The sequence below is a fragment of the Pelophylax lessonae genome (assembly GCF_965119305.1).
Source record: "Pelophylax lessonae genome assembly, chromosome: 10".
Lineage (NCBI taxonomy): Eukaryota > Metazoa > Chordata > Amphibia > Anura > Ranidae > Pelophylax > Pelophylax lessonae.
This window is the reverse complement of record NC_138777.1, coordinates 36606998-36620933: the sequence shown is the minus strand read 5'-3', so window position 1 is coordinate 36620933 and position 13936 is coordinate 36606998. Positions and strand designations below refer to the sequence as shown.

Sequence of the window (13936 nt, the reverse complement as noted above, 5' to 3'; positions counted from 1 at the left end):
GGGGAATTCCTGTCTGCTGCTGGATCGGAACGAAGTCGGGTTAGGTGTTTCTCCACCATTCAGGAGAAGTCTATTATTAACAAATACAAGACTTCCTTCGATTGGCCGAAATGGAGAGGCGGGCAGTGTCACAATTTGCACCTCAGCCAATCAGAGGAACCTTTGTATTAATTGAGAATAGGAGGCTTCACCTGAATGGCGGAGAAGCACTCAGCCCAACTCTTTATGGTTGCGGAAGCAGACTGGAAGTCACCCGTACTGCTACCAGCACACAGTGCTGCATACTGCATGTAGCTAATGTAACTACAGTACATTAGAACAGTGGTCCTCAACTCCGGTCCTCAGGGCCCACTAACAGGCCAGATTTTAAGTATTACCTTGAGGAGATGCAGACTAGAATACTGCAATCACTGAGCAGCAAATTATATCACCTGGGATGTATTTCAGTTATCTTGCAAACCTGGCCCGTTAGTGGGCCCTGAGGACCAGGGTTGAAGACCACTGCATTAGAACATAAATATCAGAGCGGTGCTAACAAAATTCAATGTGATAATCAATGAACATACATCTCAAATCACTCGCGTCTGCAAGTAGCTCTGCCCTACACATTTCATCACAAGTGATGTCGGACGACCTTACTCGTGACAAACCGCATAGAGCGGAGCTATGTGCTGAAGTCATCACGCCTTAGTGATCCCAGAATTGCAGGGGTTATGAGAATTGCCAGCGAAAGAATTGGATAACTGTATTGCGCAAGTACTTTTACCATGTAAGTGCGATCTTATTGTTTTAATAATTTATACCAGGGATATCACACTATTGGTGCATTCTGTCTTTATATTCCTCATTGGAGTAAGAGGATCTCTGGAGGTGGAGCATCATTCATTTCCTGCCCCCTAGGGAGAGAGATTAGAGCCAGTGATAATGATTTCAGCTTGGTAGGACTTTCTAAAGAAAGAAGGTCACCTACGGTAGTAAGAGTTCATTTTTACCATTTGTGGTGACAATTTTACACAAGGATGGGATATATCAACGGTGATTGACACTTAGGCCTCTTTCACACGGGCGGTCCGATCAGATCCGCCTGTCAGTATTTTAGGCGGATCTGATCGGATCCTCCACGCAGCTCTATGGGGCTGCGGATGTCAGTAGAGACACCTCCGCTGACACCCGCTGCCATCCACATCCGATCCTGTCCGTGAAATCTGGACGGATGGAAACCCTATTTTTCCATCCGTTCAGGGATCGGATCGGATGAGAGCAGACAGGCGGTCCGCTTTCATCAGATCCCCCATAGAGAGCAGCGGGGGTTGCGACACCTCCCTCTCCGCACTGCAAGCGGAGATGGAGCCGCCATCCGCCGGCTCAGCGGGGATCGCGGATCGATCCCCGCTGAGCAGCACGGATCCGCCTACGGAGGCGGACCGTGTGAAAGAGCCCTTACTATGTTTATGAACTTTTTAAGAAGAATTCAATGGTTTAATCCCATGGATTTTGGTTTCCTCTCTCTTCATTTTGTCTTACATCATTATTGTTTCTATTGTGAGATGTAGATTTATTGATTATCACATTAAATTTTGTTAGCGCAGCTCTGATGTTTATGTTCTATTGTACTGCGCCAATATTTCACTGTTGAGTTGCTGCTTTTTTTACACTACTGATTGGTTGTTCACAAACACAAGCGCAGTTTAACTGCACAATAACTACAGTACACTGCAGCAGCCACAACCACATGTGTAATGGAAACAATTTGTTTGACCCAACTCGGCCCAAATAATCTATCTAAAGTGGAACTAAACCCAATCATTTACCGGTTTTCCAAAGCAGTTGCCAGTGTGCCTTTGTCAGCTCTCACCTGAACTTTCAAGCCATTATGTGGCTGGTGTCATAACAGGTCACATGTGCAGCATTATGGCAACTGCATATCAAGCAGAGGCCAACATGGCAGCTTCCTTGGCTGTAAATGATACGAGGGCTTAGTTCCATTTTAAAGCCAAACGAAATCTGGAATTCTTTAAAATGCAGCAATGCAAGATTATAGATTTCTGCAAAGTTTTGACGGTCTTGAAGCTCTTTTTCAAGTTCAAAGTAGATTATCCTTGAATCTTTATAGAACTAAAAAGAATCAAGTGTTACCTGTCCTATTTCCTTCACCGCATTGTGTAGATTGCAAGGATGCTTAAGGGTCCATTCACACCTGAGCGTATCGTTTTCAGGCGTTTGGAGGAAGGCATTGATATCTTAACAAAAACGCTTGTAATCAGCCAAAAAAGAAGCTCATGTACTTTTTTGAGCTTCAGGCATTTTTCTTCTGGAGACAAAACGCTCAGATGTGAACAGGGGCCATTGAAATTAATGGGATTTTGCTTGGTGGGCGTTTTGAGCGTTTTACGAGCTGAAATACGCTCAGGTTTGAACAGGGCCTAAAATACAGCTGTAAACCACATGAGAAAAAAAAAAAAAAAAAATATTACAGTAAATACAATATACTTACTCAGACACAAGCCAATACTTCCGACACGGTCGCTTCCATAGAGGATCATGGTTGGTCAGCTGGTTGAGTCTTCGGTTAACAAGACTGCAACTACAAGAAAAAAAAAAGAAAAAAAGATCATACAAGTATATATGCAGAAACACGTCATGTATATACTGGTGGAGCAGGTTTTGTCATTTGAATTTGCTACCTAGAACCCCACCATATTGGATATTGGGGAACTGGAGAAAGTGCAGAGAAGGGCAACCAAACTGATAAGAGGCATGGAGGAGCTGCAGAGATCCACAGCTCAGGTGGGAGAATCTGTCCACAAGACAACTATTAGTCGTGCGCTTCACAAATCTGGCCTTTATGGAAGAGTGGGAAGAAGAAAGCCATTGTTGAAAGAAAGCCATAAGAAGTTCCGTTTGTAGTTTGCGAGAAGACATGTGGGGGACACAGCAAATGTGCGAAAGAAGGTGCCCGGGTCAGATGAGAACAAAATTTAACTTTTTGGCCTAAAAAGCAAAATGCTGTGTGGTGAAAAACTAACTGCACATCACCCTAAATACACCATCCCCACCGTGAAACATGGTGGTGGCATCATCATGTTGCGGGGATGCTTTTCTTCAGCAGGGATAGGGAAACTGGTCAGAGTTGATGGGAAGATGGATGGAGCCAAATACAGGGCAATCTTAGAAGAAAACCAGTTAAGAGTCTGCAAAAGACTTGAGACTGGGGCAGAGGTTCACCTTCCAGCAGGACAACGACCCTAAACATACAGCCAGAACTACAATGGAATGGTTTAGATCAAAGCATATTCATGTGTTATAATGGCCCAGTCAAAGTCCAGACCTAAATACAATTGAGAATCTGTGACAAGACTTGCAGCTGTTATTGCAGTGAAAGGTGGTTCTACAAAGTATTGACTCAGGGGGACCAAATACAAATGCACGCCACAGGGGGGGGGGGGGGGGGGGGGGGAGAGATATGATTACCATGTATAAATACATACAGTAAGTGGTCAATATGATGACCTTGGTGTTGAGGTATTTACTTTCAAGGTCATCACAGAGGACAAGGGGGCATTCTTTACGTCTGATTTAAAAGAGATTTCATCTCTAAATACAGAAAGACTTCTCCACAGTAAGAGCTGAGAAAACGTGGAATAGACTCCCTCAAGAACTGTTCTGGCCAGCTCAGTAGATTGCTTTAAAAAAAGGCCTGGATTCTTTCCTAAATGTACAGAATATAACTGGATACACACACACACACATTATATATATATACATACACATACATATACACACACACACACACACACACACACACACATACACATATATATATATATATATATATACACACATATATACACACACACATATACACACACACACATATACATATAAAAATAAATGAGTGATTGACCAATATCGTTTTTTTGTTGCCGATACGGATATTTTGGCCATTGAATATCATTATCGGCAGATATTTTTGTACATTTAAAAAACCCCTCCTCTGCACTTAAAAGCATTCAAAAACGCCAAGTTTGGCTGTTTTGAATGCTCTCATTTTTTTAAATCTGGCACCGAGTGTCATGACATCACTTCCGGATTTTTACATGGAGACCCGATCAGAGCCGAAGGCGGCTTTGGCGGCCATGCTGGTAGGATGCCCGGGTCTTGCGGTTTGACGGGAGACCCGGGCGAGCCGCGGCGGGACGATGTCCCCTCCTGCTCCTTGTAATGACAGCCGAGCGGCTTCTCAGCCGCATCGGTTGTCATTGCAAGACAGCCGACCGTCGGCTATGGACGCCGGTACCGGGGTGATGCCTCTAGCTCAGGGATCCCAAAACTACGGCCCTCCAGCTGTTGGGGAACTACATGTCCCATGAGGCATTGTAAAACTCTGACATTCACAGACATGACTAGGCATGATGGGAATTGTAGTTCCTGAACAACTGGAGGGCCACAGTTTGGAGACCCCTGGTCTAGCTGAAGGCATCACTCCGGTACAAGCACTTTCCCAAAATATCGGCCACCTTGGTGGCCTATTTTGATATATCGGGGAAAGTGCATATCGGCTTTGCCAATAATCGGTCGATCCCTAATAAATATATGTGTGTGTGTATAAAGTTGATCCAGGGAACATCCGACTCCTTCCTGATTCCCATAAGAGGCAGTTGTTTCCCCTGCTAGAACAAATTAGACCATGCTTTATTGGGGTTTCTTGACTTCCTCTGGACCAACTGTGGATATAGGGTTGTATGATTCCCCCCCCCCCCCCTTTTATTAGTTGAACTGGATAGACTTGTAACTATCATTAGGTGATGGTACATGGATACCCTTGGTACCCCTGTAAAAGGAGATACAAAAATTAAAAAAATAAAACATGGACAAACAAAAAACACAACACACTAAAGTTAATTCTAGGACACACATGCAATATATTACCCATTTATAAAATATAAAAGAGGAGGTTGTGCGGAGTAAATTAAAGAGGAGCTCCAGTCGTTTTTGGTTTAATAAAAGTCAACAGCTACAAAAAAGTATATCTGCTGACTTAAAAAACCCACACTCACCTGTCCCAGGATCCAGCGGTGTACTCATCCGTCCTGACCCACGGCTTCTCTCTCTGGCGCCAGCATTTGAACTGTGGGCACCTGACTGTGACAGATGCGGCTTCACAGCTGGGTGCCCACTGTGCATGGGAGTCAGTTGTGTATGGTCCTGCAGTCTTCTAGAACCTGTGAGGTGTCCCAGAGGACTGCAGGGAGTGGTAGAGGAGAACGTTCGGTTGGATCTCCTAGCCAGTGATGGCGAACAGTTGCACCCCAGATGTTTTGGAACTACATTTCCCATGATGCTCAACTACACTGCAGAGTGCATGAGCATCATGGGAAATGTAGTTTCAAAACATCTGGGGTGCCAAGGTTCACCATCACTGGCCTAGGTGATCTGAGAGGAAGTGGGAGCAGGCACCTGCCAGAACAGGGTATCGAATAACTACCATTTGTAGAAGGTGGGGGGGGGGGGGGGCTTGGAGGTCCTAAAGCAGAACTTCTCCTTTGGCAACACTTTAAAGCTCCTACAGGTCATCAATTTAGACTTCATAGTAAATAATGGCCCTAAAATTGCTCTCAGCATGCGGGGCTACCTGCAACATGTTTAGCACAATCAATGTTTTTGTAGGTAGGCACCCCACCGTGTGTGCTTACAAAGGGGTAGGAAGGGCTCAGCTTTTTCTTTTTTTTTGGGGGGGGGGGGGGGGGGGGTTTAGGCGTATATTTTTTTTTTTTTCCCCACTTAACTTTATTGCCATCACATAAGGGATCGATTGCCCCCCCCCCCCCCCCCAACAGCATACCCATAGCAACAGGTTCTCTCTAAGGTGGAAGTAAACCTTTTTTCGGTACTTGGACCTACAGGTGAGCCTATAATAAAGCTTGCCTGTATGTACAGTGAATATCTGCTAAACCTGTACTGCTTAGGAGATAGTCACACTGCATGCACTGCGTGACGTCACTGGCACATGCACTCTCAAGGTATACCCATGCCGTCCCTTCAGAGCTCTGTGCCACGGTCTGTGACGTTATCACAGCCAATCAGACAGCTGGAGGATGCAATACCAGAAGGAAGACCGAGTGAAGATGGCAGCGCCCGTCAGCGGTGAAGGGCTTGGTGCATACTAGCACATTATGCCTTTACCTTGGAGGGTAAATAAAAAAAAAAAAAAAAAAAACACATTAGTGCAGTTTACTACCGCTTTAATGAAAGATGAGGGCTCTATTAGACCCCTGATGTCTTCTCCCCTGCACTCCACTGAAGCTAATGAAGTACAGATTGCAGATTAGCTTCTTCCCCTTGTCGCTTCCAGGTTCTTACTAACCTGGGAAAAAAAAACAGTGAAAGGACATTTGGTCATCTCCCTCCTATCTACATGGCGACACCATGCAGGCCCCAGGTCTGTAGGTGGGGTGGTGGAGCCAGGGATACATGCTGAGGTCGGAGTGGAAGAGTGACAGTCCGCCTGGCAAGCTAAAAAGCAGCTGCTGTGTGTAAAACTTCCCACAGCATACAAACACCCCTGACCACTGCATTGCAGCCTAAGCGCTGCTCAACTGCACATGAGGCTGCACTGATGAGCACTAACAGGCTGCACTAATTAGGTGGCCTCTATGGGAACTGATAGGCGACGCTGATGAGGCTGCGCTGATAAGCACTGATAGGCTGCACTGATGATGATGAGGTGGCACTGATGGGTAACACTGAAACGGCTGCACTGATGGGTAACAATGATAAGGCTGCACTGAAAAGGTGGCACTGATGGGTAACACTGATAAGGCTGCACTGATTAGGTGGCACTGATGGGTAACACTGATAAGGCTGCACTGATTAGGTGGCACTGATGGGTAACACTGAAAAGGCTGCGCTGATAAGGGGGCACTGATGGGTAACACTGATAAGCCAATGGGCACTGATAGGCGCTGCTGATGAGGCTCTGCTGATAAGCACCGATAGGTGACACTTATGAGCCCTGATGGGCATTGATAGGCTGCACTGATGGCACAGATAGATGGCACTCCCCGTCTACTCAGCGGCAGTAAAGAAAGGGCAACCGATCAAGCACAGCTGTCAACCTGGGAAGATGATGTCGGAGGTGGGCAGGCAGGCAGAGCAAGCCGCGCTCATCACAGCACCACCAGTTCACCAGAGGGCGCTGGTTCGCACATAGGAGCGCATACCCCGCTCCAGCAGGCTTCAAAGCCACGGCCTCAATTATTGGCCAGCCCGAGGCTAGTCTGTGCACCCGCAGATGGGCCACATGGAAGGATCCCGACCACTGCTGTGGTGTAACCCAGGATGCGATTTCCAGTCGCCAATGCAACCTGGCGCCTGGGTTTTGTCGAGCCCTGTATTAAACTCCAATATGCTACAATTGTACTAACAATTATTTTTTTAATTTTATTTGCATTATTTTTTCCATGAAAGCGGAGTTATCCTTTAATGCTGCTAAACTCAGTGGAAGGACTTCTATTACAGAGGTTAGTGAGTTTATACAAAATTTGTGCCTATTGTTATGAAATAAGCTGCCAGGAACTGCGCATCCCCAAGGCAATATAGTTTATGAAAGAGTCATTCCCTACAGTCAACCAATCACAGCTGCCTGCAGATTGGCATTGTGCCAGAACAAATAGGGATTGGGAATTTCGTACCAGACTGTACTGGGGAGTCTTGATGGTGACGTATGAACAAGTAAGGGAAGGGCTGGGACAAAACTGGTTTACTTTTACAAGGATCTGTCGCTGTGAGATAACAAGCCTGGATGGGCCTCTGTGGGGATATCCACATTGCACGTTTATCTGCCTGCACCATACCAACTCTTTGCATGCAATACATCACCTGCAGGGTTACATAACATCCAGATCTATAGAAAAACCTCACATCATTTTTATTATGGGCGCCGGGCAACCATTCCCAGTGCAAGACAAGGCAAAACAGCCTTGATCCCTATGGGAGCAGTTCAGTGGGGTGCGCTTTAAAAAAAAAAAAAAAAAAAAAAAACCCCTTATGCAAAATGCCACATCACAACTTTTCAGCTTGAAGTAGAACTATAGGCAAAACTTTTTTTCCATTTTGCATAGAGCAAGATGGGTTATAACCGTTGCCAGATTTTTTTTCCAGCCATCTGTGTCCCATTGGGGAGATTTCCCTTCACTTCCTGTACCATAGCCAAAACAGGAAGTGAGTAGAAATCCCTGCAAATTAAGGGAATTCCTTGGAGACCCCCAGGTCACCAGAACTAGTGTCCCCATTGGAAGATTTCCTCTATTACTTTTTTGGTGACAACCTAAAGTTTGGGATTTTATTTTACTTTCACTTCCAATGATAATGGTAAACAGGATAAATAGAGAGGGGGAATCTCCTTAACGGGGACACCGACATACAACTGACAGGGGTTCTAATCCCTCTGCACTCTATCCAAAACTATAAAAAAAAAAAAAAGTTTTGCCTTTAGTTATACTTTAAAGGTCCTTTCACACGGTGGACTCCGTTCTGCTCAGCGGGGGATCGATCCACCGATCCCCGCTGAGCAGGCAGATGACAGCTCCGTCTCTGCTCTCTGGGAAAAAAAGGACTTCAATTTCATTTGGTTACAGCGTCGCACGACTGCACAATTGTCCGTTAAATTCACGCAGTACCGAATTGCGATTCGAACGGAAGCTCGGTCCTCCTTCCTTCCATCGCAGCCTTCTGGGACACATCAAATGTCCCAAAAAGCTGTGGGACCAATCAGAGTGCAGTGAGCAGCTGGCTGTGAAACCATAAGCAGTTACAGCCAGCTGCCCACAGTTGGCATGCCGGCACCGGAGACCGAAGCCTGGCGAGGACAGAGCTGGATCCTGGGACAGGTTTTTTTTTTATTAATAGTCGGTGTTCTATTAGAATAGCGCTACCTATCAGATTCTGCTACTGGAAGCGACGTACGGACTAGAACTTACTGCGTTCCAACATGGCCGCTATGCATTCCAATAGGTTTCCTAATGTGACAGAACAGGAAGCAGCGACCAACATCTTCTTACACCCATGCAAGTCTTGAATTTTACATTTATTTTAGCAGTAAACTCACCTTATATACTGAATCACAGTATTACATTTGTATTATTATTGTATTTTGATAAGTATAGCGAGAAACCTGCAGGTAGAAGGTGGCGACGGCCATCTTGGTACACCCTGCACTTCTCAGCGACAAACTGATTATATAGTGAAATAGACTAATTTTACTCGGTCACGGTGAAAATTTCAGTATATAAGGTGAGTTTACTGCTAAAATAAATGTAAAATTCAAGACTTGCGTGGGTGTAAGAAGATGTTGGTCGCTGCAGCAAGTTGCTTGCAGTGGGGGAACTCGGCAGGAGGGAGGGACCAGGCGCACCGGCGAGGGACCTGAGAAGAGGAGGATCTGGGCTGTTCTGTGCAAGACCAACTGTGCAGAGCAGGCAAGTATAACATGTTTGTTATAATAAAATAAAACCACAAGATTTTAACATCACTTTAACAGCAGGGTCTGGCTCCTTAACCAGTGAATAGTGGAGCCGGCACCCACCAGCATCCTTAACAACCAGCAAATCACTGGTTGTTAAGGACACAAGGGGGTGCCGGCTCCACTATTTACTGGTTAACCGCTTGCCGACTGCTCACAGTATATTTACTGCGGCAGTCAGCCCCTCACAGGCAGAGTGACGTAGGTCTACGTCGCTCGCCTGTGAGGCTCTGGGGAGCGAGAGCGCGCCCGCGGAGGCGCGCTCCCGCGTGGTCACGGACCCCCCCCGCGCGTGTGACCAGCGGACCCGATGTCCGCCGGTCACTCGGCGATCGGCGGGGGAGAATGTCAGGCAGCTTGTGTAAACAAGCCACCTGTCATTCTCCTCGCTGTAAAAACACTGATCACATGGATCTACTATGTAGATCCGTTAATCAGTGTCCTTACAGCTCAAGCCACAGCCAATCACAGTAGAAAGCACGCCCCTAGGGACACACACAGCCCCTCCCTCCCAAATAAAGTTAACCCCTTCACTACCAGTGTATTTTTACAGTAACAGTGCATATATATAGCACTGATTACTGTAGAAATGTCACTGGTAACCCCAAAAGTGTCAAAAATGTCAGTCAAGGGTCCGATCTGTCCGCCCCAATGTCGCAGTACCGCAAAAAAAAAAAAAAAAAAAAAAAAAAAAAAAAAAAAAAAAAAATCGCAGATCGCCGCCATTACACGTTAGAAAAAAAAAAAACACCAAAAATGACAGAAATCTTTCCCTTTGTTAGTAAACGCGATAACTTTTGCGCAAACCAATCAAAATACGCTTTTTGCGATTTTTTTTTACCAAACATAGGTAGCATAAAACAAATTGGCCGAAAATTTTAAAAAAATTTTGATTTTTACATTTTTTTGGGGGGGAATTTCATATAAAAAAAATGTGAAAAATATTGTTATTTTTTGCAAAATGTACGCTCTTTTTTTGTTTATAGCGCAAAAAGTAAAAATCGCACGGGTGATCAAATACCACCAAAAGAAAGCTCTGTTTGTGGGAAAAAAAGGACGCCAAATTCGTTTAGATACAGCGTCGCACGACCGCGCAATTGTCTGTTAAAGTCACGCAGTGCCGAATCGCAAAATACCCCCTGGTCGTTTAGCAGGAAAATCCTCCGGGGCTTAAGTGGTTAAGGAGCCAGACCCTGCGGCATTGCACTGAAATTTAATGCAGCAGGTTTAAAAGGCATAGCGCATTTTAGTAGTCTCATAGTTCACTTTTTCATCTTTTTCTGAAAAGATTATATAACCTTAAAAAGGCAATAGAGAAAAACAAAATGTTGAGCACAAAAAGGGAATAACTGAGGAATGAGAATGTAGTTGGGGTTCCAGTGGGATAATCTACATGTATAAATGAGAATACACAGAGGAACAGTACTATGGTTACCATGGTTACTAAGTATTTAGAATCCCTTCCAGGGACACGTTGTGGTTAGTGGATGTATACAAGCTGGGGATCCATAATACATGTATGGGATATTCATATACAAATGTTTATTTCACTGTTCTTATTATCAGATATTAACCCCTTGCTGACCGCCCTATGGGCTCTTTCACACGGTCCGCCTCCATAGGCGGATCCGTGCTGCTCAGCGAGGATCGATCCGCGATCCCTGCTGAGTCGGCGGATGACAGCTCCGTCTCCGCTTGCAGTGCGGAGAGGGAGGTGTCACAGCTCCCGCTGCTCTCTATGGGGGATCGGAGGAGAGCGGACCGCCTGACCGCTCTCATCCGATCCCTGAACAGATGGAAAAATAGGGTTTCCATCCGTCCGGATTTCACGGACAGGATCGGATGCGGATGGCAGCGGAGGTGTCTCAGCTGACTTCCGCTGCCCCAGAGAGCTGCATGGAGGATCCGATCAGATCCGCCTAAAAAACTGACAGGCGGATCTGATCGGATCGCCCGTGTGAAAGAGCCCTATAGCAGTTTTACTGCGACAAGGTGGCAGATGTGCCCCAGATCACGTATACAAACATAATCCCACACTATGTAAACAAGCCTTTTTTTGGGGGGGGGGGGGGGGGGTTATCAAAAATATATGGAGCAGAATACATATTGGCTTAAAACGATGAAAAAATTAGATTTTTAAATCTGGTTTTATTGGAAATGTTTTATAGCAGAAAGTAAAAAAATATATATATATTTTTTTACAGAATTGTCGCTCTTTTTTTGTTTATAGCGCAAAAAATAAAAACCACAGAGGTGATCAAATACCACCAAAAGAAAACTATTTGTGGGGAAAAAGGACATCAATTGTATTTGGGTACAGCGTTGCACGACCGCGCAATTGTTAGTTAAAATAAAACAGTGCCGAATCGCAAAAAAATGATCTGGTCATTAAGGGGGTAAAACCTTCAGGTCAGGAAGTGGTTAACACTGACTAGGCACACAGTTAACCCGATAGGCTGCACTGATGAGGTGGGGCTATTGGACACTGATAAGAACCGATAGACTGCACTGATGGGTACTTATGAGGCTGCACTAATGGGCACTGAAGGACTTTGATGAGGTGGTACTAATTGGTGGCACTGATAAGAACTGATAGGCTGCGCTGATGGGAACTGATAGGCTGCGCTGATGGACACTGATGAGGTGGGGCTAATAAAAATGTAGACTGGTCCTAGAATTACCAAGATTCAACATTTTCTGGGGAGGGACGAATTTAAGTGATTGGTGTACTCTAATGTTTTACTTTTTTATTTTGACTCCCCCCAGCGCGCCCAGGATCAGGGGGGAGCCAATGACCCCCCCCCTAACGCTCCCAGGATCAGGGGGGAGCCAATGACCCCCCCTAACGTACCCAGGATCAGGGGGGAGTCAATGACGCCCCCCCCCCAAGGCACCCAGGATCAGGGGGGAGTCAATGACCCCCCCTAACGCACCCAGGATCAGGGGGGAGCCAATGACCCCCCCCCCAACTCGCCCAGGATCAGGGGGGAGCTGATGACCCCCCCCCCCAACGCGCCCAGGATCAGGGGGGAGCCGATGACCCCCCCCCCTCAACGCACCCAGGATCAGGGGGGAGCCGATGACCCCCCCCCCCCCCAACGCACCCAGGATCAGGGGGGAGCCAATGACCCCCCCCCCCAACGCACCCAGGATCAGGGGGGAGCCAATGACCCCCCCCCCCCAACTCGCCCAGGATCAGGGGGGAGCTGATGACCCCCCCCCCCAACGCGCCCAGGATCAGGGGGGAGCCGATGACCCCCCCCCCCAACGCACCCAGGATCAGGGGGGAGCCAATGACCCCCCCCCCAACGCACCCAGGATCAGGGGGGAGCCAATGACCCCCCCCCCCAACGCACCCAGGATCAGGGGGGAGCCAATGACCCCCCCCAACGCACCCAGGATCAGGGGGAGCCAATGACCCCCCCCCCCCAACACACCCAGGATCAGGGGGGAGCCAATGACCCCCCCCCCCCAACACACCCAGGATCAGGGGGGAGCCAATGACCCCCCCCAACGCACCCAGGATCAGGGGGAGCCAATGACCCCCCCCAACGCGCCCAGGTCAGGGGGGAGCCAATGACCCCCCCCAACGCGCCCAGGATCAGGGGGGAGCCAATGACCCCCCCCCCCCAACGCGCCCAGGATCAGGGGAAGCTGATGACCCCCCCGCCCCCAACGCGCCCAGGATCAGGGGGGGAGCTGATAACCCCCCCAAGGCGACCAGGATCAGGGGGGAGCCGATGACCCCAAACGCGCCCAGGATCAGGGGGGAAACGATAACCCCCCCAATGCTCATACACGATGGTACAGCCCCCCAATACACACAGTGAGCAGTGAAGGGGGATGGGAACCCTCTGGAGGTACAATGCGGACACAGGTGACCCCGCACATTATAACCTGTCATGGTGAAGACTGGGAATCAGCTGACCGGGGGGAGGAGGGACATACAGGCTGCACAGTAGAGGGTGGGGGAAGTATATCAGACGGACACATGTTGAGCACAGCTCCCAGGGGGACACACAGCGGCTCTCTGTACCTGAGAAGCTCCCGGAAGTCCAGGTAGGAGAGAATCAGCAGCAGAGGGTCAGACGGCAAATCGGCCAGTCCCAGCTCCCCGGCCCCCGCCATCTTGCTGGCGACCCGCAGAGCAAGCGCGACTCCTCCCCTTCCCACCACCACACCACGCCCCGTTGGAAGACGCACAGAAACATGCCTGCCCCTTCCAGCTGATTCACCACGCCCCCAAAACGTTGCCACGGACCTGGCGGCCTGACCACACCCCCTGGGGAGGAGCCTTGGGTCGCAGACACGGACAGGCATGTTTTGCGTGGTGGGTGCCGTGCGCGTCCCCGTATCTCTTGCGCCTCTTACACGCTCGCAAACAAGTGAAACGTCACGTGATGCGTCACGGCAACG

The 13936-nt window shown here is 47.9% G+C and overlaps 1 protein-coding gene across 1 annotated transcript in view; it reads right to left on the bottom strand.

Moving 5' to 3' along the window:
- Positions 1-13683, bottom strand: part of FBXO3 (F-box protein 3) — a 35935-nt gene extending 22252 nt beyond the window's left edge. The window contains exons 1-2 of the mRNA XM_082269635.1: positions 13557-13683; positions 2495-2584 (exon numbers count right to left, since the gene is read on the bottom strand). Of these exons, the coding sequence (XP_082125761.1) occupies positions 2495-2584; positions 13557-13648 (182 nt within the window). The 5' untranslated portion in view covers positions 13649-13683. The remainder of the gene's footprint in view (positions 1-2494; positions 2585-13556) is intronic.
- Positions 13684-13936: the final 253 nt, after the last annotated feature.